The sequence below is a fragment of the Paramisgurnus dabryanus genome, chromosome 24, assembly GCF_030506205.2.
Source record: "Paramisgurnus dabryanus chromosome 24, PD_genome_1.1, whole genome shotgun sequence".
NCBI lineage: Eukaryota > Metazoa > Chordata > Actinopteri > Cypriniformes > Cobitidae > Paramisgurnus > Paramisgurnus dabryanus.
The window spans coordinates 13,747,146-13,771,284 of NC_133360.1; the positions used below are offsets into that span (position 1 = coordinate 13,747,146).

General features: G+C 37.2%; 1 protein-coding gene and 1 long non-coding RNA gene across 2 annotated transcripts in view; one reads left to right on the plus strand and one right to left on the minus strand.

Moving 5' to 3' along the window:
- Positions 1 to 16,591, plus strand: part of fgf22 (fibroblast growth factor 22) — a 30,362-nt gene extending 13,771 nt beyond the window's left edge. The window contains exons 2-3 of the mRNA XM_065246395.2: positions 12,415 to 12,518; positions 15,559 to 16,591. Coding sequence (XP_065102467.1) covers positions 12,415 to 12,518; positions 15,559 to 15,753 — 299 coding nt within the window. The 3' untranslated portion in view covers positions 15,754 to 16,591. The remainder of the gene's footprint in view (positions 1 to 12,414; positions 12,519 to 15,558) is intronic.
- On the minus strand, positions 2,716 to 4,377 carry LOC141281612 (uncharacterized). The gene is made up of 2 exons (XR_012335973.1): positions 3,568 to 4,377; positions 2,716 to 3,489 (listed from the first exon to the last, which is right to left on the minus strand). It is a non-coding gene; the product is annotated as an uncharacterized lncRNA (long non-coding RNA).
- Positions 16,592 to 24,139: the final 7,548 nt, after the last annotated feature.

The window sequence follows — 24,139 nt, forward strand, 5'->3', positions numbered from 1 at the left end:
GGCATTGGGCTTCTGTATTTTATGGCTTTAGCACGCAAGTATTCATATGTGGCTTTGTATGCATACGTAGAGATCAGTTTCAGTATTTAGTGTAGATGTACTGTAGTTTTCCAAGCATGACCCTTTGGTACCTGAAACATTGTTTGTTTTTCTTTCGTTCAGTGTAGCTTGAGCGAATATGACATGTGCTTTATAATACCGGAGCCGTATAAAAGACGTGGTGAGAAGAACAGATGTTTTACATTATAACCAATGGACATTTATGAGACTGGACAGTACAGTAAATACCTGGCAGAGTTATTTTACTTCAACGTGTGTGATATGGTAAAAATGCAATTTTATTTGAGTTTATTTTTCTAAACACAGTGCAGATTTTATCACCCTTATGTGTATTATATATTCTTGAACTATATACTATCTGAAATACGACCAAAGGTACACATGGAATAAAAACACATCCATGTTCGTGTCATGCTGCAGCACACCAACAAAGTACATATGTGACAATATAAAACTAAACCAAACAAAATTTTTAAATCGTAAAAAATCCCTCGAAAAAGTTGTTGGGTCTTGTGTAGTATTACTTGCACCAAAGCCACAATGCATCTTGCTGAGGCCTATTATTGCCGAAAAATCCATTTAACGACCAATTTAATTGTGAAAAAGAGCATGTTTACCTCACACGCAGGCCTCTGGTGCAATGGATAGCAGACTAATAGGATGAGAAAGATGTTATCAAAGAAAAGCGTAGTTGAACACAACCACCCCGGCCCCTGGAGATGGCAAGAATGTGGGAACGAAACAAGAAATCAGGCCAGGCAAAGAATTGCAGAGATGTCCTTTCTTTGCGGATGTGCTCAGCATTTCTTAAACGCAACAAAGTACGACACAACAAACAATTGTGCTGTTACTAAATGTCAAACATGGTAGTGTACGTACTGCATTATATGCTACATCATACACACTGAAAAATGCTGGGTTATTTTCAACGCAGCAAAGGTAAAAAAAGTGACGAGTCCAGCAATTGGGTTAAATTACCCCAGAAAATGTTTATATTTGAACCAATAATGTTAAAACAACATAACATTTGGGGTTGAAACAACCCAGCATAGGTTAAATTCCAACCGATGGGTTGGCTTCGTCTCTTTTCGACCCAAATTTGTTTTGTTTTTTTGACAATATGCTCATTTTCCAGCTCCCCTAGAGTTAAACATTTGATTTTTACCGTTTTGGAATCCATTCAGCCGATCTCCGGGTCTGGCGGTACCACTTTAGCATAGTTTAGCATAATCCATTGAGTCTGATTAGACCATTAGCATCGCTTAGGTTCACAAAGAGTTTGGATATTTTTCCTATTTAAAACTTGACTCTTCTGTAGTTACATTGTGTACTAAGGCCGAGGAAAATTAAAAGTTTGCGATTTTTTATGCAGATACGGCTAGGAACTATACTCTCATTCTGGCGTAATAATCAAGGACTTTGCTGCCATAACATGGCTGCAGGAGGCGCAATGATATTAGGCAGTGCCCGAAAATAGTCCCCAGCTATTGAAAGTTACCAAGGGGACTATTTTCAGGTGCTACGTAATATCGTAATTTTTTATCGCAATGCTAATGGTCTAATCAGATTCAATGGATTGTGCTAAGCTATGCTAAAAGTGGTACTGCCAGATCCAGAGATAGGCTGAATGGATTTCAAAATGGTAAAAATTTTATGTTTAACTCTAGGAGAGCTGTAAAATGAGCATATTTTCAAAAAAAAGTGGAGTGTCCCTTTAAACATAGGCTACAAACTACTGTTTCCAGTAAATAGTAGTTTGGCATTGCTTTGCGCACACACATATTTACAGCCATGCAAACAAATGGTACCCTCCAAAAAAAGCTGTCAGGTTAAATTAACTCAGAAAATTTGTATATTTGACCAGTGGTGGCTCGCGCAAATTCAAAATAAGTATTTGGAGTGTCATGTGTGTTGCTTGTGTTTTCAAAATATGTTGCGTCATGTGAACCATGTGCATCACATGTTTTGTCAAAATAAGTGCCTGCTGCACACGCGTCAAAACCGTTTATGATAAAAGAGACGCTCACGTTCATAAAATAAACGCAAGACACTCCCTTAACAGTAAACTCTGATTACGCATGAGATTATGCGAGTATCTGGCAAACACGAGCGTCTCTTTTATCATAAACCCTTTAGACGCGTCTGCAGCAGGCACTTATTTTGACAATACACGTGATGCACATAGATTCACTCGACGCGCAGAACACATATTTTGAAATTACGAACCACACACATGATGGGCTACATACATGTTGTAATGAACTTCGCATCGGCCGCCACTGTATTTGACTGAACAAAGGGTTAAAACAACCCAGCATACCAGGTACAATTACAACTTAACCTGCTAGGTTCATCCCTTTTTGACCCAGTGCTAGGTTGAAAGTAACCCAGAATTTTTGGTTTATATACTCACTAAAAACAGTTGGGTTAAAAATAACCCAATAAATAACCCAATGGTGGGTTACTATAGCACCAACCCATTGTTGGGTTATTTTAACCCAATGCATTGGGTAGAAAGTTTTACCCAATTAGTTGGGTTATGAAATAACCAATTTGTTGGGTTATTTTTGCAATGCTGTTTTAACCCCATTATTATTATTATTATTATTTATTACTATTATTTGCTTTATAAATAAATAATACAAAACTTACAAATACATTTATAATGCTTTATTTTCATTTAGTCATTTGCACCTGCATTTAAATGTATAAATACAGACATGTATAGAAGCATAAATACATACACACATACATAAATATATACATACATAAATAAACAAAAACATAAGAACAAAACAAATCTACTCAATCTTATCCAACTAAAAACTGCTTAAAAGCATAGTTCACACATTTTGTCATAATTTTCTCCCTCTCATGTTGTTATAAACCTGTATTTAAGTCTTTACTTTGATAACCACAAAGGTATATTTCAAAGAATGTTTAAAAAATAAAACCGATCATGAGCCCCATTCATTTTCATAGTATTCTTTTTTCCTACTATGACAGTCAATGGGGCTCATGATCTGTTTGGTTTAAACATTACTCAAAATATCTTCCTTTGTGGTCATCAGAACAAAAAAATGTGTACAGGTTTGTAACGACAGGAGAGGAAGAAAATTATGACAATTTTCATTTTTGGGGGAACTGTCCCTTTAAGCAGGTGACAGTGTGTTCAGGAAACATCACATGGTACAAAATGTATTGTGTGTTACAGAAACTACTTAACAGTAGTGAAAGGCTTGGGATACTCTGTATAAAATGTAAAAAAAAAAAATTAAAGCATGTGTCAACTGCTGGTCTTGCTCCTGGGCCATGCATGCCTCCCCACGATAACAAAGGCTTGTGATTAGTCGAATTCATCCCATAGGAGGACATGGGGTCTTCGTCATACCTCCTCCTCCAAATACTGAATTATGTTTGTTTTCTGACCTGAAGACAGAATTTTCACAATGTAAATATGCACACATAAACAGGATAAAAAAACTAAGTGTCATAAATGATACTTACAGGTTGCAAATTAATAAATGTTTGCTTTGCCTCTTGGTACTGTAGGAAGGCTGAACCATCTTGCTGGCCATTTTGTAAGGTTTTTAATGCAACATCTCCAAGAATGTCTACATTTAAAGAAAATAATAATTAATTAAATCTCAAAGCAAACACATCTGGCACGCTGAATAAATACTCTACTTTGACAGTAGATGGCGCTGAATTGCAAATTCAACCGTTACCGGGGTTACAGTAAACAGTACGTGCAGGATTAAACAGCGCTTTATCAGGGATTATACTGAAGTAAAACGACAATAAAATGCCATCGAGTCATTTCTTAAGACATTTACATTCAGAATCACATTTATATTACAGCTCTGTGTCTATAACACAGACCGCCAAAATAAAATATTTGGAGCAAAAAGCAGCCGGTTGCATCCCTTACAAAAGTTAAAAAACGGTTTTTACTACACTTTAAACCAAAAAACATTGTCTGTTACAGAAAGCATGGTTAAAGCAATATGGCAATCAATACGCCATGAAACTAACGTTATACTACTAAAAGAAGAAATGATTCATTTTTGTAAGGGACCATGCTGTTGGTGCTGTTTAGTATTAAAATAAATTGCGATGTCTCTCTACGTTTATGATGGCTTAAAAACGCGTGTTGGCATCGGTAACAGTTAATGAATGGAACAGGTGTAACGGACAAAAACTAGACAGCAGCGTTTTTGTACACTTATTTAAACGTGACTGATAGTTTACTGTGTTTTAGAGCTTAAAGACACTTTGTAGCAAAATAAAACATTACACAGAGATATATATTTTAAAACGTACCTCTCGTGTCTGTCCGCACTCAGCAGTGGCACCGGGTCAACCGTTGAAATTCAAAATGCGTGACGTGAGCCCGATTTTAACCCAACTCTCTGGGTTGTTATGGAAATAACCCAATACAAGCTAGGAATAACCCAACAGAACAACCCAATAGGTTTAACCCACCTATTGGGTAAAACAAATAACCCAACGGTTTTTAGAGTGTATATTCATAAAGTACATGCACGCCCAAGCAAATATCACTTTCTTATGTAATACCGGAAAGTTAGGCTCATTTTAGTGAGTCATTGTTTATTTGCATGATTCAGATCAAATAAATGATTCACAGATTTAATTATGGTTCTTTTCTAAAGCAGAATATTTATACTTGCGCATGTTCATTACGTTTACATTTTGGATATATAAAGACTATACAAATATACCTTTTATATCTATACAATTCACGCTAATTTAGATTCTGTACGTATAGCAAAGCTGGATAATATTGTCTAATAGTCCAACACAATCTTATAACAATTTTTTTACGAGGTGGCTTATTCGTATTAAAATGTACGACTGCATTTGTATGTGTTTGTACGATTTACTTCTGTCCTTGTGACGTTGGGGTTAGGGGTGGGGTTTCATTATTGGTTTTAATAGTAATCATACGTTATTGTACGATTTATTTTGCATGAATTCATACATGAATTAGCGTACTCATAAAAATGTAAGAATTCCAGTTAGATCAGGCTAAAAAGCTTTTCTTCCTAAATAGGTTCGGTGTACACTAAAATTGCTGGGCTGTTTTGGGTAAAATATGGACAAACCAAACTTAGCATAGGTTAATTTAAATCCATTAGTTCGGTTGGTCCATATTTTACCCAACCATGGGTTGAAACAAGCCAGATTTTTACAGTTAGTTAGCAAGCTGCAGACAACACCTCAACAAATTTTTCAATAAGGTAACTTGATGAATAGTTTATCCAGCGCTGTAGCACTTTACTTTACTTTGCGCTATGAGCTGCTATTTTGTTTTCCATGCATTTCTTTCTACGCGATTCATTTGCTTTGAGACGTCTTTGCAGGAAGTGCTATTAGAAACAGCTTAACTGTTCACATTCATTACATCAATAACAACCATAAGTTACGTTTATGGCCGCGTAGAGTCTCGTGGGATCAATGACATGAGAATCATTCAAAGTGGATGAATGACTTGCGTCATTCGAAAAACAGAACACGAAGCCAAGCCGGAAAGCTGCATTAAATGCTGGCGCACGAACAGGTGACATAAGCACGCTAGGAGAGTATCGCCGAGGTCACGGGGTCATTTTCACAATCCGACCTTATATATGTGTGTGCGGGATATGGCATACAGTACATACAGAGAGTTTTCCAAGCGTGGGAGAGGGCAATTTTAAAGCACTGTATGTGAGGGTAGGGAGGACATGTGTCATAGCCTGTTGGCTTTAATGAATAACCCCACTTTTGGATACTTTATAGTTATGATGCATGTCTAAAAACTCAGTCCAGAGCTTCACAGCTGGCCATGGGTAGCTGGTCATTCGGCTTTTAATAAGGTTGTAAATTTCATAACCCCGCACACACAGGTGAGGATGTTTGAACACGCGTAGGGTCAATATGGACTTTGCCAAAAACATAAAACGGTATTAGGTTCAAATTAGGAAATAAAAGTTAAAAACATTTTGATCGTAAACATTTATTTCCTTATTAAAAAAACATTATGAATGAACATCACAAGAATGCAAGTTCAACCAAACCGAGCTGTACTTACAGTAAGAAGATTTTCTTGTTTTATAATGTTTTTATTTCTTTAAGTGGCATCATTTTGGTAAACTTACAATAATGCCAAAATGATTTTTATATAAAATCTATGTATTACTGTAAAATATTAAGTTTGGAGTGTATATCTCAGATGGACAGATTGTGATACCATTCGATGAAAGCCATTTTCCCAAGGCTTCGTTTACACTAATCCAGATTCATGTGTTAAAAACGCTTTTTGTCCACATTGGCATTTTACATAAGTTGTTTATCCACATTAAAAATGCTAACGTCCCAGTACCGAGGACTGTACATGAGTAAAATATTTCTACATGCGTAATTTACATCACTTGTTTATTTACTTTTGCAAAAACAACCATTGTACACTGTGTCCAGCATTTTGTTTTGGGCTGAATGGGTAAAACAAGCAGTATAATTCAGTTTCCACATGCGCGAGGGTCTGTGTACAGTGCCTGTGACGCAAATTTCATCATCAGAATAGTATGTGCGCCATCGGATTCGTGTGTATTTTGTACGCGTACACATGCGCGTACAGGAGAATGTGGTATGTACAGTAGCATAGGAGATGCATTGCATTTTGTTGACGTGCATGAGTCAAATAAAAAATGCTTTGCAAGGCTGTGCACGTACACGTTAAAAACAAATTATACTATGGGCTTTACATAACTGCATCACATAAATAAAAACACATCTTTGTTTTCAAAAATGGTTGTATTACTACAATGCGAAAATTACGTTTGGGTCAGTGACAAAAATGGTTTAGATGAGAAATTCAAAAATCTTTCAAAAAAACTTGTTTTAAAAGCACGCATCAGGTTTATTTCAATGCACATAGTGTATTTATGTTGATTTTATGCAATAAAAAATACATCAGCACCATTTTTATGAAAGACTGAATGGACCTGAAAATGTCAAATGGTATAACTGCCAATTGCGCCAAAAAAAATGAAATATTAAATATTTTATACACCTTAATGGCATGTAAGCGTAGTCATCAAAAGAAAAAAAAATCATTTTAAAATGTAATAATTTTATTAGTTATGTCTAAATGTACATTTTAATGCGTTTTTGTAATATTTGTCCTGATATATGCTGAAAACAGCTCTGTTTTCTAAATAATCTTTGACAAATGATGTAAAAATGTATGTAAAAATCATATTGCATTAAACTAGATGATTATATTTTATCGCACATTTTTTAATGAATAAATTTGTACTTTCATTCAAAAAAAAAAAAAAAAATACTAGTTACACCAATTGACACAGACTGGTTACACCACATTGACATTTTTGCAATTATCCCCTAAATATTATTGCAAAATAAAATAAAACCACAAATTTTAGACTTGGTCCTCAAAAAAGAGAATGTATGCAAGTAATCTGCAAATTTATTTTGAATTTTTAACTAGGGATGCATAACGATTAATCGCGATTAATCTATAGCAGAATAAAAGTTTTTTGTTTACATCATATATGTGTGCAAACTGTGTATAATAAATATGTATAATATACATAATTACTTCCCTGCATGTGTGCATATAAATATCCACACATGCATGTATAATTTTAGGAAAAATATTTATCTATATATTAAGTATTTATATTTATATATAATATAAATTATACATAAATATACAAATGTATATACACATGTAAACATTTCTTAAATATATACATGCATGTGTGTGCATTTATTTATACAAAGTTATTATACACAGTTCACACACATGTAAACAAAAACTTTTTTTTTGCTATAGATTAATCGAAATTAATCGTTATGCATCCATAATTTTAAACTTTTTTACATTTAATTGAACCATACGGACAGAAAATAATTAACGTCATGTCATTGACCCGTTTACAAATGTATTCACTTTGATGAGCATTTTCAAAAAGCTTGATTGAAAAATTGGAGAGAAAAATGATTAGCTTAAATTATAAACATAAATTATAATTGAATTAGCGTGGTCATGAAAATGAGAGTTGTGGTCAATATGTAGGGTAGAGGGCTTTCTCACCTTGAAACTCAAGCTGTATAAAGTAGGGGTGACCAGGGTGGGCTTACGATCTAAACGCTCACCACACACATAGCACTGGAGTTCAGTGCACTCAAAAGCACCTGGGAGGAGTCTGGTTTGATCAAAGGTGCTGGTCACGGCTATTAGGCACAGCAATGAGGACCCAGCATGAAAAGGTTGTGATTTGAAAAGGTTGCAGAAAAAGGAAAGAAAGAATACGAAAAAAACCAACATCAGTACCCTCTAAGTTTAAAGGAAAAAGCAAACTGTGGAAAATTTGAAAAGGTACGTCAATCAACTACAAGCACCCGGCTGGACACAAGAGATTCCCAGGCCTTCTTCTGAGAGGGGCGTCAGGCCAGAGAGGGGGCAACCTGGGAAATTAAAGACCCTCTTTAAAAAGCACATAAGGGAGGAAATTTAGCTCCATCTTTCACTCCGTCTCCCCCTCCCTTGCTTTTAATTGATGTGGGTGGATCTTTGCTCTCTGCGACAAAAGCCGGGTCATTATTTAAGAGCTTGTCAGCTTCCAGATCTCAGGTAGGTAACAAAAGCCTTTTGGGAGCAAAGGGCCAGTTAAAGCATAATTTTGGGGACATCCATGCTGGTTTCCAGAATCTACATCCAACTCCCTCCTCACCTAAGAAAAGTTCGGACAAAGGAATCATTTTAAGAGCTCCATCCTGCTTTCGGTGTCAAAAAAGGCCGAATGATCTGAAGGTGGGCTGACTTCCAAAAAGTAAAGGCTGGGAGATTAAGGGCAAATCTGAAAGAGTAAAAGACCATGCGAAGGGCTTTCAGAAGTTACAGATGAGATGAAGAGAATGGCCAGACTTTACACTTGACTAAGTCTGTAGGATTTTGCTTGTAATGGCTCAAAAAGATTATTGACAGCTGCACGTCAAGAAAACGTGCCATTGTTTCACCATCCGCCCATCATTTTTCAATCCACATATTTAAAACTCATTCAAGCAAGGATGTAACAATCATTCTTAAAGCCTCATAATTTGTTGTCTGTGAAAATTATGGGATTTTTCCTACCTCCAATGGGCTGAGCTGGACGTTTCCTCGAACTATTTAATACAAGAGACCACCAGAAGATTAAGAAACAAAAGAGGACCGTTTCAATAGGAATAAAGAACAATAAAGGTCTAACCTGCCTTTATTCGTCTTTATTGGTGTTTGGTCAAGCATCAAAAGCTTGAATCATTTCGGCTTGACAAATCCTTGCTGCATATCCTCAGGATTTTCTCAACTGTGGTAGATCGGCTGGTTTAAATAATGGCGACAGAAGAAAAACTAAGTTACTTTAAAGGAAAACAGCACCATTTTTTATATTTTACTATGTTCTTACCTCAACATCGATGAATTAATACATACCTATCTTTTTTCAATGTACGCACTTAATCTTTGTACAGCGCGTTGTGAAAGTGTTAGCATTTAGATAGCCCCATTTATTCCTTAGGATCCAAACAGGGATGAATTTAGAAGCCATTAAAAACTTTCATGTTTACCCTATTTCAAGAAGAGTAAGTATGGTGGAACAGGGGTCGAGGTGCTGCAAACTAAGTGCTCTTCTGCGATACAATATAGTTCTCATTTTTCCTGCTTAAAAAAATCACCACATTTTATTTTGTGCCACCATACTTACTCGTGTAACTACTCATGTAACAGTCTTTAAATGGGGAAAGCGAAAGTGTTTAGTGGCTTCTAAATTCATCCCTGTTTGGATCCTAATGGAATGAATGGGGCTAGGCTAAATGCTAACACATTTTCTTTTAATCTTAACACAAAAATTACATTATAAATTAGAGAAAAGGCATCTAAAGAAAGATAAGCTATGGCAATACGGCTGACGTTGGCAAGCACGTTGAGATGGAGTGAGCAAAATTGAGAGGATATCTTTACTTAAGCACATTGGATCCTGCGCCCTTAAAGGATTAGTCAATTTTCTTAAAAAACAAACAAACAGATAATTTACTCACCACCATGTCATCGAAAATGTTGATGTCTTACTATGTTCAGTCGAGAATTAAAAAATCTTTTTTTAAGGAAAACATTCCAGGATTTTTCTCATTTTAATGGACTTTAATGGACCCCAACACTAAACACTTAACTCAACACTTAACAGTTTTTTTCAACGGAGTTTCAAAGGACTCTAAACGATCCCAAACAAGGCATAAGGGTCTAGCGAAACAATTGTCATTTTTGACAGTAAAAATAAAAAATATGCACTTTTAAACCACAACTTCTCGTCTATCTCCAGTCCTGTTTGACGCGCCGGCGCCACCTCACATAATTGCGTAATGACGTAAAAAAGTACATATATGAAACACACATTTGCGGACCATTTTAACCAATAAACTGACACAAACACATTAATTAGTATCATTCGACATACAACAACGTCTGAACGGTCCTCTTTCTCCACACTTGTAAACACTGGGGCGTAGTTTCGCATACATCCCCGACCTCTTGACGTGATGACGTATTGCGTGAAATCGCGCTGGCGCATCACAGGACCGGAGATAGACGAGTAGTTGTGGTTTAAAAGTGCATAATTTTTATTTTTCTTGTCAAAAATGACAATCGTTTCACTAGATAAGACCCTTATGCCTCGTATGGGATCATTTATAGTCCTTTGAAACTCTATTGAAAAAACTGTTTAGTGTTGAGTTAAGTGTTAAGTGTTGGGCTCTATTAAAGTCCATTAAAATAAGAAAAATCCTGCAATGTTTTCCTCAAAAAACTATAAAAATATTTTCTTCTCGACTGAACAAAGAAAGACATCAACATTTTGGATGACATGGTGGTGAGTAAATTATCTGGATTTTTTTTAACCTTTTATCACCCAAAAGGACAGTAACAGTAGCCTATGGTTCTTAAGATGTTAAAGGTTCTTAATGGAACCATACAGCCACTAATGGTCCTTCTATGGCATCATGGTCCTTTAACGTCCAAAGAACCTTTCTGTTTTACAAAAGATTTTAAGTGGCAAAACATTTTTTTTTTGATTATTTAAATTTGTTTAAAAGAAATGGTTCTTTAAGGTTCTTTGAGAAACCAGTAATGGTTCTTCTATGGCATTAGTTTACCTGTGTGATCTGCAAGCCATGACACTCAGACTGCATTATTCAAATACATCCATGAAAAAGACATGGAGAAATGTAAACAATATTTAATCCAGGAGTTCAAAGCCTACACCTGCTCAAAGAGAGAGAGAGAAAAATTCCAGCTCGGAGTTCGTTTCGTCTGACACCTGCGCTGCATGTGTTCAGCTGCGGCCACTTCCTGTGGTTCATGTGTTTTCTGCCTTCATTTCCCAACTGGCGCTTGGTCAACATCTCATTCAGCACCTCAATGTGTTACTGTGTTTACAGTTGTCCTCCAAAGCCAACAGCTGATTTGTCTGCACCATTTCGCGCCATGCAGTATTATAGAGAGGCTGACAGTACAGAACGGTTCCCAGTCATTTTTCTTTTAAGATTGGTTTTACGAGAAGCATGCACTGTCAGAAAAAATGGTCCTTAGCTGTCACTAGGGCAGTTCCTTTTCTCAAAAACACATTTGCACCTAAAGAGTGCACATTAGTACCTTAAAAGTACATATTGGTACCAAATGTATAAAGACCTTTATTTTATAGGACCTTTACCTAGTGACAGCTAAGGATCAGTCATTTATTCATTATAAATTCATTATTCTTTATATGTTAACTTATAAGTGTATATGTTTACTTGTTTTCAAGTAGAATATCTAAAAAAACAAAATCAAGTATTCAAAGTGTTTTTTTTTTTAAAGATATATCTTAAATATAAGTGTATTTTGGCTCACTGCACTGGCAAGTGAAACAAGTGAAGATCTTCCAGTGCAGTAGGACAAAATGCACTTATTTTGAAGATATATTTTTTGAAAACATACATGTATATTGACCTTGTTTTGAAGATTTTTTTAGATATTCTTAACAAGCTAAAATACATACAAAGAATATGATATATTGCTTTAGTATGCTATTCCTTTTAAAAGCATACAAAGTTCCAATGAAAACTAAGCTGTTATTGATGATCTTACAATGAACATCATTCAAAATGGTCTATTATGAGTGTCCTGTTTTTCTTGTCCTGAAAGCCCATCCCTTGAGCATATGGATTTTCTAATCGGTAATGATAGAAAGGCTTTTCATGGAGAAACTCCCCCTTTCTAAACCAGACTTCTGTTCCTTGTTTTCTGCTCTTCAGGTCTGATGGAAATCCGATCTGTCAGTGTGGGAGTTGTTGCCATCAAATCTGTCAGCACCGGTCTGTACCTAGCCATGTCCAAAAAAGGCACGCTCTTCGGATCGGTAGGTACATCGCATAACAAAACCAGTGGGGATGAAAGGGAACCGGTACTAGAATTGAGCAAATCAAAGAGTTGTTTTTCTTCCAGTAGATGAAGCTCAACCTGTACAATTGCAAAAAAAACTTTGGGTCAATCCAAATGGGAACTGATAAAATATGTGACCTCATAATTTAATTTTGAGATTAGAAGCATAAAAGTTTGATTTCACGCATTGATTTCAATCTTTGACATGACCTTACTCTGTCATTATTTAAAGAGGACATTTCACAATACTTTTTTAAGATGTCAAATAAATCTTTGGTGTTCCCAGAGTACATATGTGAAGTTCAAGCTCAAAATACCCCATAGATAATTTATTAGAGCTTAGTGTTAAAATTGCCACTTTGTAGGTGTGAGCAAAAATGTGCCATTTTTGGGTGTGTCCTTTAAAATGCAAATGAGCTGAATGCACTAAATGGCAGTGTCGTGGTTGGATAGTGCAGATTAAGGGGCGGTATTATCCCCTTCTGACATCACAAGGGGAGCCAAATTTCAATGAGCTATTTTTTCACATGCTTGCAGAGAATGGTTTACCAAAACTAAGTTACTGGGTTGATCTTTTTCACATTTTCTAGGTTGATAAAAGCACTGGGGACCTAATTACAGCACTTAAACATAAAAAAATCTGATTTTCATGATATGTCTCCTTATATTTTAAGTTTACATTATGCAGAAAACAGTTAAACACAAAAAAAAACTGTGATTGGTTTTCACAGGCAGTCACATACAATAATTTACCATAACTGCAGGGTCTAAGCAGATTGTGCCTTGTGTCCCAAGTTAGTGCGTGCCATCAGACAGTTGTTTGTGGCTTGTTTAATAAAGACGCCTATTTGCATGGTGTCTGAGTGCTTTAACTGCTCTGCGAAATCTCAACCTGGCAATCTGTCATCCAGCCATGATAAGATGGCTTACAGATGGCTATATCTGTCCTCCGATCCCCAGAGTAAACATGAAAAACCTTGGGAATCACTCAAGACTAAAGCACCCTTACCCTTTCAGAATTACACAGAAATGATTATTAGTCACATTCAGTCATTTCAAATTGATCTTATCAGACTGGAATCTGACTCTAATTTTGAAGTTAAAGGAATAGTTCAACCAAAAATTTAAATCCTTTCATTATTTACTCACCCTCATGTTGATCTAAACCGGTACACTGTAAAATAAAGTTGGTTTAACTTAAAAAAGTAAGTTACCTGGTTCCTTTAAAATTTTGAGTTAATTCAACTTTAACCATGGAGAACCCAAGAATCCTTCTCTTGGCAGCAATTAACATTAGCCAAATTTGACCCGTGGGTTCTCCAGGGTTAAAATATTAGTTTACACAGCATATTGAGGGTTAGCAAATATTTTTAAGTTGTATTAACTCAAGAATTTTAAAGCAACCTGGTTACAATTTTTTAAGTTGAACCAACAAATCTGTTTTTTACAGTGTACCAGTAACTTCAAACAGAAAGGGTAAAGGGCCGTTCACATAAATGTAACTATAAAAATATAGTTTTAAAAATCGTTCAAGAGAATTTCACACCATAACTATAACGATAAAGAGATACAATGAACGATATCATTGGGATCACTTTCTGGAAGATTTTTTTCTCTACCTAATGAACGATAAACCATTGACAACCAATCAAATTTGAAGTTCGAGTACACACGCACTCGAAATTTACGCAGCGTGTTGAGGACATCTGCTGGTTACCAGCTGTGTAAATGCAACAAGAACAGCATATTTAAATATTCAGTGACATATAAACAATTGCAAACTTTTAATTTTTTTTACAAGAAATATGCAATATTACTGTAGTTAAAGGTGGAATACGTAGAATTCGCCACTAGATGGCACCAAAACGTCAATAACAACAAATGACGTTGATTAATGACGCTCTGAAGCAGGCTGGAATTATGGGATTTGTAGTCTTTAACTCAACTGCTTATGGCCATTAATCAGACGCGATTCACGCGAATAAGAAATCACATTGATGGATAAGGTAATCAAGTCTTATAAATGTTACGTTTGATTATGTAAGGTTATATTTGATGTTCAAAACGAAATTGTTAGTCATAGATGTTACAGTATGAGTCCAAATTCAATGGTGTGTTAACCCAGCACAGAATTAAGGGCACACTCACATTATCCAAACCAATCCATGCCCCAGCGCGATTGTCACCCCTCCCTACTCCCCCAGGTGCACGCACTCACACTGTACTTTTTATCAATCCGAGTCCGGGCACGCTTTCGTCATTAAGATGCGATTGTTTTGAAAAAAGCAGGAAGTAAAGCTCTCTCTTAACACTGGAACCCACCGCAATGATAAGTCTGTGTTTTTTATTCGGAGTCGTTTGGTGCGCGATTACAGACAGCCCTCTCACATGTCATCATATTGCTTAGTTGATCTGTCACGTGCGCATCTCGGACATTCACATAAAATGTGAAAAAGATCAACCCAGTAACTCAGTTTTGGTAAACCATTTGCTGCAAGCATGCAAAAAATAGCTAGTTGAAATTTGGATCCCTTGTGATGTCAGATGGGGATAATACCACCCCTTAACCTGTACTATCCAACCACGGCACTGTCATGTAGTGCAGGGATCAGCTCATTTGCATTTAAAAGGACACACCCAAAAATGGCAAATTTTTGTTCACATCTAAATTGTTCACAAAGTGGCAATTTTAACACGTTCTAATAAATTAAGTATATGGTATTTTAGGATGGAACTTCACATAATGTACTATGGAGACATCAAAGATTATTTCACATCTTAAAAAATTCTTGTAAAAAGTCCCCTTTAAAATTTTGAGTTAATTCAACTTAAAAAATATTAGTTAATATTAGCATATTTAGATTTAACTAATATTTTAAAGTTGAATTATCTCAAAATTAAGGCAATCAGGTAACTTACTTTTTTAAGTTGAACCAACAAATCTTTATTTTTGTAGTGTATGTGTTTCTTTATTGAAGATATTTTAATAAATGATGGCGATCTCACTCTCGCTGCAGGTCAGATACAACCCAAGCTGCAAGTTTAAGGAGCGCATCGAGGAAAACGGCTACAACACGTACGCCTCCCTGCGCTGGAAACACAAGGGAAGGCAGATGTTCGTGTCTCTCAACGGCAGAGGGAAACCGCGGAGAGGACACAAAGCTCGACGAAGACATCCGTCCACCCACTTCCTCCCTATGCTCCCCACGTAGCTGGACTCTCATCCATGAGCAATGCTCGGACATCGTCATTTGAAATCCTCCACCCCATTTGAATGCTATTAAGCTGTTTTTTTTCCTCACAGTACATTAACTTATTACTCAGCTTAAATCCCAGTACAGTTTAATGCAAGTTCTGTATATACAGGTTATGTATTAATGTTATTGTTAAGCATCCATTATGGTGTACAGATCACTAAATGACATGTGACCCAGTCTGTTAAAACCCAGCTAAAGACTTACATTTTACTGCATAAAATCATCTTATGTAATGTAAAGAACGTTCATTGAAAATATAACCTTGATATCTTTAATATTGGCTGAGTAAGGTCATGTCAAAGGTGTTTTTATACCCACATATCTTTCTAATGTGTCACATTAACATTATTTTTCTCAGCCTGTCGCGCAATAGAACATTTAATATTTTTCAACCTCTGCTTGGACGCAATGTTTTTGTCTGTATCCTCGAAACCGCAGTCTGGTCCACACACCGGTGAGAACCTGGCTTCATCCACGTGCCACCGACCACAACTGCATGTTCTTCTTACTAATGATGAGCATCACCTGCTGAGCGGTTAGCGGAAAGTCCAAAAGCGCCGTCCAAAAAGGCAGAATTGTATCCGCACTAATGGAAGCCTTTGCTTGAAACAGGACCTGTGCTACTTTCCTGGCAGTCTGTATATGCTTTACGGCCATCTCACCTGTTAGTTAAAGGAACATAGGATTTTATTCACTGTGTGAAATGCCGATTCACATATTTCGTATAGCTACACGCGTTTGAGAGAGGTGTTGAAACTAATGGGGTATGTGAAGGTATGTGCGCATACATTACAAGAGTCCTGCGGTGGATTTGTAAGCCTCATTGATTTTCAGCTCATGTGTGCGTTGAACAACCACGAAAATCCCAAATGCCACTGTTCCTGACATAATTCAATCATCATGATGTTTCAGTTGAAAAGCCCGATTCACAAGGAAAATCCCATGAGGCCCAAAGGATCTTTGCCTAAAACCGAATGAACAGCAAAATAAAGACTGCTTCAGGTGTATAAATAAAAAAAATGCAACATTGCATGGTTTAATTGAGTTTTTGGGTATTTGCAGTTTGTGTTTGTTTCAATAAACATTGATTTTGATTTGTGTTGAAGTTATTTAAGGATGCATCTGATTTTAGATATAAAGATAAGAAATTTTGTAGATCATTTGTAAGTGTTCAAACTATTTGAAATCTATAAAAAAATTATACTATTATTCACTCACCTAAAGGATTATTAGGAACACCATATTAATACTGTGTTTGACCCCCTTTCGCCTTCAGAACTGCCTAATTCTACATGGCATTGATTCAACAAGTTGCTGAAAGCATTCTTTAAAAATGTTGGCCCATATAGATAGGATAGCATTTTGCAGTTGATGGAGATTTGTGGGATGCACATCCAGGGCACGAAGCTCCCGTTCCACCACATCTCAAAGATGCTCTATTGGATTGAGATCTGGTGACTGTGGGGGCCATTTTAGTACAGTGAACTCACTGTCATGTTCAAGAAACCAATTTGAAATGATTTGAGCTTTGTGACATGGTGCATTATCCTGCTGGAAGTAGCCATTAGAGGATGGGTACATGGTGGTCATAAAGGGATGGACATGGTCAGAAACAATGCTCAGGTAAGCCATGGCATTTAAACGATGCCCAATTGGCACTAAGTGTGCCAAGAAAACATCCCCCACACCATTACACCACCACCAGCAGCCTGCACAGTGGTAACAAGGCATGATGGATCCATGTTCTCATTCTGTTTACCCAAAATTCTGACTCTACCATCTGAACGTCTCAACAGAAATCGAGACTCATCAGACCAGGCAACATTTTCAAGTCTTCAACTGTCCAATTTTGGTGAGCTTGTGCAAACTGTATCCCCTTTTTCCTATTTGTAGTGAAGATGAGTGGTACCCGGTGGGGTCTTCTGCTGTTGTAGCCTATCCGCCTCAAGGTTGTGCATGTTGTGGCTTCACAAATGCTTTGCTGCATACCTCGGTTGTAACGAGCGGTTATTTCAGTCAAAGTTGCTCTTCTATCAGCTTGAATCAGTCGGCCCATTCTCCTCTGACCTCTAGCATCAACAAGTCATTTTCGCCCACAGGACTGCCGCATACTGGATGTTTTTCCCTTTTCACACCGTTCTTTGTAAACCCTAGAAATGGTTGTGCGTGAAAATCCCAGTAACTGAGCAGATTGTGAAATACTCAGACCGGCACCAACAACCATGCCACGCTCAAAATTGCTTAAATCCCCTTTCTTTCCCATTCTGACATTCAGTTTGGAGTTCAGGAGATTGTCTTGACCAGGACCACACCCCTAAATGCATTGAAGCAACTGCCATGTGATTGGTTGATTAGATAATTGCATTAATGAGAAATTGAACAGGTGTTCCTAATAATCCTTTAGGTGAGTGTATATGACAATGTAAAGGTTTATATCAACGCTATCTCATGGCAATAAGCACTTATTTTACAAGGTGGTTAAGTCGTATTAATTTATACGACCACATTCGTACATTTTTGTCACCCCGGTGACTTTTTTATGATAATCGTACGTTTTTGCACGATTAACTTCGTTTGAATTCACACAAATTAGATAACTCTTAAAATATGTACGAATTCTCATGAGATCAGGGTGGTTTATATGGACCTTTCTATGTTCTATAAGCAAGAAAAAGCGACTGCAGTGGAGATCAAAGACTCCAGCTTCTCAGATATTTCGCCACAAAGTATCGTGATATAGTCACGTAACTTTTTTATTTCTTTTTTGTGACATTGTCACAAATTTCCACATTTTTTCGTGATCGTATCACAAATTTCTGTTTACGTGTAATTGTCACGTATTGGTTACTCAACTGTTTTGTCCTATTTTCTTGTCGCTTCGGTTTAGGGTTAGATTTGCATAAAATGACATCCTAACGCAAACACCAAATCTAACCCTAAACCGAAGCGACAATGGTTTTAAAATAGGAAAAAGCAGTTGAGTAACCAATACATGACAATTACACGTAAACAGAAATTTGTGATACAATCACGAAAAACGTGGAAATTCGTGACAATATCACGAAAAAAGAATCAAAAAGTTACGTGACTATGCCTGATCTCATGAGAATTTGTATGTATTTTACGAGATGACTTTGTATTAATTTGCATTGTACAAGTGAATTGTACAAAAATGTAAGATGGTGATAAAAATACAATAATGAAACCCCAGCCCACCCCCAATATCATAGGGGGGAAATGAAATTGTCCAAAAATGTCCAATATGAATTAGCCACCTCAAAAAATATGTACGAAATGCCATGAGTTAGTGTTAAAAAAAAAGGCACGCATACTTATCGGTTTGTAATGAGATACTACTTCTCAATCTAATAAAAGTCCATTTCCCGTCAAATTTCTCCAGGCCCAAATTATATGAGCTGCCTTTCAAATGTTATAGCCCAATATTCTTGATGCATGTCACCAGTTTGTGTCATTTTGGCTTTTATGAGACAAAGAATATATTGAAACATGCAAACTTCATAAATTAAGTGTTTATAAAGCTTTGAATTTTACAAGATAAATTTCGTTGACAATGACGTTCTATAGGCTTTTAAAAGCTTTAAAATTTGGGCTTTCAAAGGCATCTGACCAATAAAAAAATCCTTTTGATTCTTTCACGCAGATGCTTTATATCCTACTTTAATCCAGCGTTCAATTCTCTACAACATTTACAAGTAAAAGCTCTTTACTCTTTTGTCTTTCCCTGCACTTCAGCGCAGGAATTCAGTCTGTAGTTCAGTGTGTGTTTATGCCAGTTTTTCGCTTGAAAGACACAGAAAGACACAGAAATGAAGCGTCTGTAATTATCATTGCTGGTCTACTGTCCTGTCAGTTCGTTCGCCAGCGAGACCGGAGTGATCTTTTGGCAGCACTGGGACGAAAGATCAAAGCTGTGGACCTTTGATCTATAGTAAAACAGCCCGAAAACGTTCCTTTGGAAAATCAGGATGGAATGCCTGAGAAAAAAAGAGGACGGGACACTGGAAAGCTTGGCGAGGACATCTTCTGTCTTTCTCTGGATCTGGACAGTTTGATTGTTCAGGTTTTGGGTCTTTGATTGTTAAACAGTGATGGATAAACGTCTTGATATAATAGATGAAATTATAAAAGTCTTGGGGCCTTTTACATGACAACCTGTCACTGGGAAAGTTTGACTGCATAATTTGATGTTCCCGAAAATGCTAACTTTTGAAGACAGGATTCAAAGTGCATGTTTTAAGAACGACCCCTTGTCGTTCCTGTGTAAACTTTGGCAATGCCAATCTGTGATAACAGTGAAATGTGTACGTGTTAATTCAGTCCACAACAGCAATAACAGCCTAGAGGTTGTAAAACTAACGCTTCTCTCAAAAAAGTTTACAAAATTTTGCTACCTACCTCTTTGTTTAAACAAAACTGCTCTGTGTTTTTGTGCCATCTTGATTATTTGTATTCATCGCTCTGAGGAAGAAAGCATACATGCACGTGTGTGTAGTGTAGGTAACATCGCCATCTACTGGCCTGGCACACATAATACAGCGTTTTTAGTTGTAAACGCAGATCTTTTAAACAACGTTGTCGTGTGTATGTTAAATTTTCAAACTGTTCAACTGTGGTGGTCAATTACGTTCAATAAAGTCTGAAAGATACACTCAATGTGAAATATTATCTAATTTATACAATTCAAGTATAAAACAGATACAGTATAATCGAAGTATTATTTTGCAGTTATCATTATTTTCTACTCAGACATTCATTTTTAAAACATTTATAAATGTCTTAAATGTCAAATAAAACAAGATCTGTAAGATCAACATTTGCAACTAATAACCATTGAGCCTGTTCATTGTTTTCAATGTAAACAAAGTTTCATAAAGAGCTCACTGATTCACAGACAATGAATATGAATCTGCTCAATATGCTTGGAAATTGAAATTGATCTATGTAATACAAAATTTCTTTACCCCTACGTCTCTGGCTTAAATTTTGCATTTAATTTTGGCCCTAGTACATTTAGTTTGAAGCCAATATTTTTTACACACACACATATATATATATATAGCACGAAATCTGTCAATGAGGCCGGTATTGTACCATTGAATCTGTCTGAGAGAATTTAGTACAGCAGTTAAAATGAGTTGTTGCATTACTTTCAGGTTGAAAAAATAATCCTCTCGTTCCTTTTCCCCCTTGCGGTTGCTGTTTTTCTGTCAACCTTGGCAGACGAGATTCATCGTGGCGTCGATTGTCATCACGTTGAGGATTAGTGCGTGTCGTCTGAAGCGACCGGGTGTACGTGAATCCCGGAGTGGTGTGCGCGCCTCCTGGCCCTCGTAAACCCCCGACGGGGTGCTGTCGCGGTATGTGCCGCAACCACAAAGTCTCCCCAGACCTAGGCACCGTTTTGGCATTCCCAGAATGCCTGCGGGTAGGCCAAATACTGGCGAGTGGGTTGAGCAGACTGCCACGAGGAGGGGGAGAAGAGCCGGGCTGCTGTCCATTGTTACAGGTTTCGAGCGGCTGAACGAGCTACGTATTGGCTGCGGTCCCAGTCGACATTGCGAGATTGTCTTTGGCTTTTGAAAGGCTGGAAAAGACATGAGACAGGTTGGGTTCACGCAAATTCTCAAGCATGCCATACCTCTGTCTGTCTGTCTTTCCCTCGCTGTACAAATGTTGTGTGTATATAGACGGTTTCATCGGACGCACGTGATACACGTCTGGATCCGAACCTTACTTCCGGTTTCGTTTTTTTAATGGTCTGACTAGTTACTAAACTGATCTCTTGAACGAATGCCTCGTCGAAAATAACAAATGTTTTGGTTTCCTAGGTAATCTATGTGTTGTTTTTTTTGCTTGTTATATAAATAAACTACGTTTAAAGAACTTTGTTATTATTTATTCTTAGCGGAGTTTACCGGAAGTTAGGTGCGGACCGCGACAGCCGCTTGTTTATGTTGTTACTGCTGAAACGGTCTATAGGAGAGAAAGGTTTCTGTTTGGTAAGACAGATTCTGTCTTTTGTCACCATCTGTGTTGCAGTATTTTCTAAGGAGAAACTTTGCACTGACAGGTTACGCAAGAGGTTTTATGGGCATTTTCCACTTAATGTTTTAAGTTATATTTTCTTTTCTCTCATCCAACACACTTGGTAAAATAAGATTAGGGTTAGCCCTGCATCCGAAACCACATACTTTCCTACTATTCAGTAGACGAGAAACAAGAAAAGCATGTCCTAATACACAGTAAAATTAGGCAAAAAGTATCCGGATGTCCAACTTTTCCCGGCTGGATTCTGAAGTGTGCATTCAGTGGACACTTCACTATCCCACAAGGCCATTAGGAGAGGTTTGGAAACACTGACATTAAAACTGGGTTGCATAAAACATACTTATTTTGAGAATTTACTTATTTAAATAAGTTACTACCCAAGAGAGTATGCAAGTGTGCCATCATCTAGCTGGGTACACAAACTAATCCGGTAGCAGCTTCAATTGTCCAAGACTGTGTTCATTTCTGATCCAGTGAACTGATAGAAAGCATTCAAGACAGCATTATAGCAAAAAAGGGAATAAATTAAATAAAAGAAACTCTGGAGGCACGAATGTCAGTTACTTTAGTGTAGATGGTGTGTGTAGGCTGACATATCCTGTATGATAACACATTTATTGCACATCATGCTGTGGTTTAACTGATATATATGTTGTGCTCTGGGTAAGTGTTGGCCCCTTTCAGATTTCTAATGTTTTTGTCACACTTTAATGTTTTAGATCATTAAACAAATGTAAAAATTTGTCAAGGATAACACAAGTGAACACAATATGAAAATGAAGGTTTTTATTATTAAGAGAAAATAAAATCCAAAACTACATGGCCCTGTGTGAAAAAGTGTTTGTCCTCCCTGTTAAAACATAACTTTACTGTGGTTAATCACACTCGTGGTTTATCAGCCACACCCAGGCCTGATTACTGCCACACCTGTTCCCAATCAAAAAAATCGCTTAAATAGGACCTGCCTGACAAAGTGAAGTAGACCAAAAGATCCTCAAAAGCTACACACCATGCTGAGATCCAAAGATATTTAGAAACAAATGAAAAAGAAAGTAATTGAGATCCATCAGTCTTTAAAACGTTATAAAGCATTTCTAAGGGCCGATTCACACCGGCTGCGTGGCGTATGCATCTCAGCTGTGTGACGTGTCTGTTAGTGATGGGTAAATGAAGCATCGAATCAAGCACCGATACTTCCCTTACTGTTTCGAACCATGATTCGAAGCCTCAACGAGAGTGTCGAAAACAGCGCCATCTTTTGGTTAATAAAACATATAGCACTTGCTTCTGGAAAAAGCTCCGTCAGTGAAGCAACAAGCTGATGAAATTCAGATGAATATTAATATTATGTGTACAAATAAAGCTTAGACAACATGTGTGTGAATGGTCAATATAATAAATGTATTTACTCATTAAAGGGTGGCAATAAATTCCAGTTTGAGTTAACATTCACATGTTCAATACTGTATTGTACAGAATAATGTTCACACGCACATAATAACACACGCGCACACAAGTATAAGTAAATACAATACTATATATACAATAGTATGTGGGACCAAAATGTGAATAAGGCAAATAACTCATAAAAAACCTCTAGAGTTCGAACCTTCTGACACGCAAAGCGAAGCGCGCACGTGACTGAGCAGAAAGTGAAGCTTCGTTTGTCATTGGTCACGTGATTTCAACGTTAACAACACAAGCTTCGAATCAAAGCTTCATCTGACACGCCCACTTTTGCTCGACACAAGCTCCGAAGCCTCGCTTCAAATGTAACATCACTAGTGTCTGTTTTTATTTAGGCTCCCATGTTAGCAGGTTTGACAGTTCACACCGCCTGCATGACATGCACGTCTCAGGCGCGGCTCGAGCCATGCCGAAAACTGTGCATGCTAGGAATAGGACTGACGCCTATTTTTCACACCACACGCAAGCGTCTTGGAAGCGTTTCCAGGAAAAATATATGTCACCTATAGCAACAGCAGCGCGTTAGCGCTGCGTCAGGCATGCTTCTGGTATGTACAGACACAGAAAAACTGACATACAACAGATACGCCACGCAGCCGGTGTGAATCGGCCCTAAAGCTTTGGGACTCCAGCGAACAACAGTGAGAGCTATTATCCGCAAATGGCGAAAACATGAACTAGTGTAGAACCTTCCCAGAAGTGGCCGGCCGACCAAACTTACCCCAAGAGCGCAGCAACAACTCATCCAAGAGGTCACAAAAGACCCCACAACAACATCCAAAGAACTGCAGGCCTCACTTGCCTC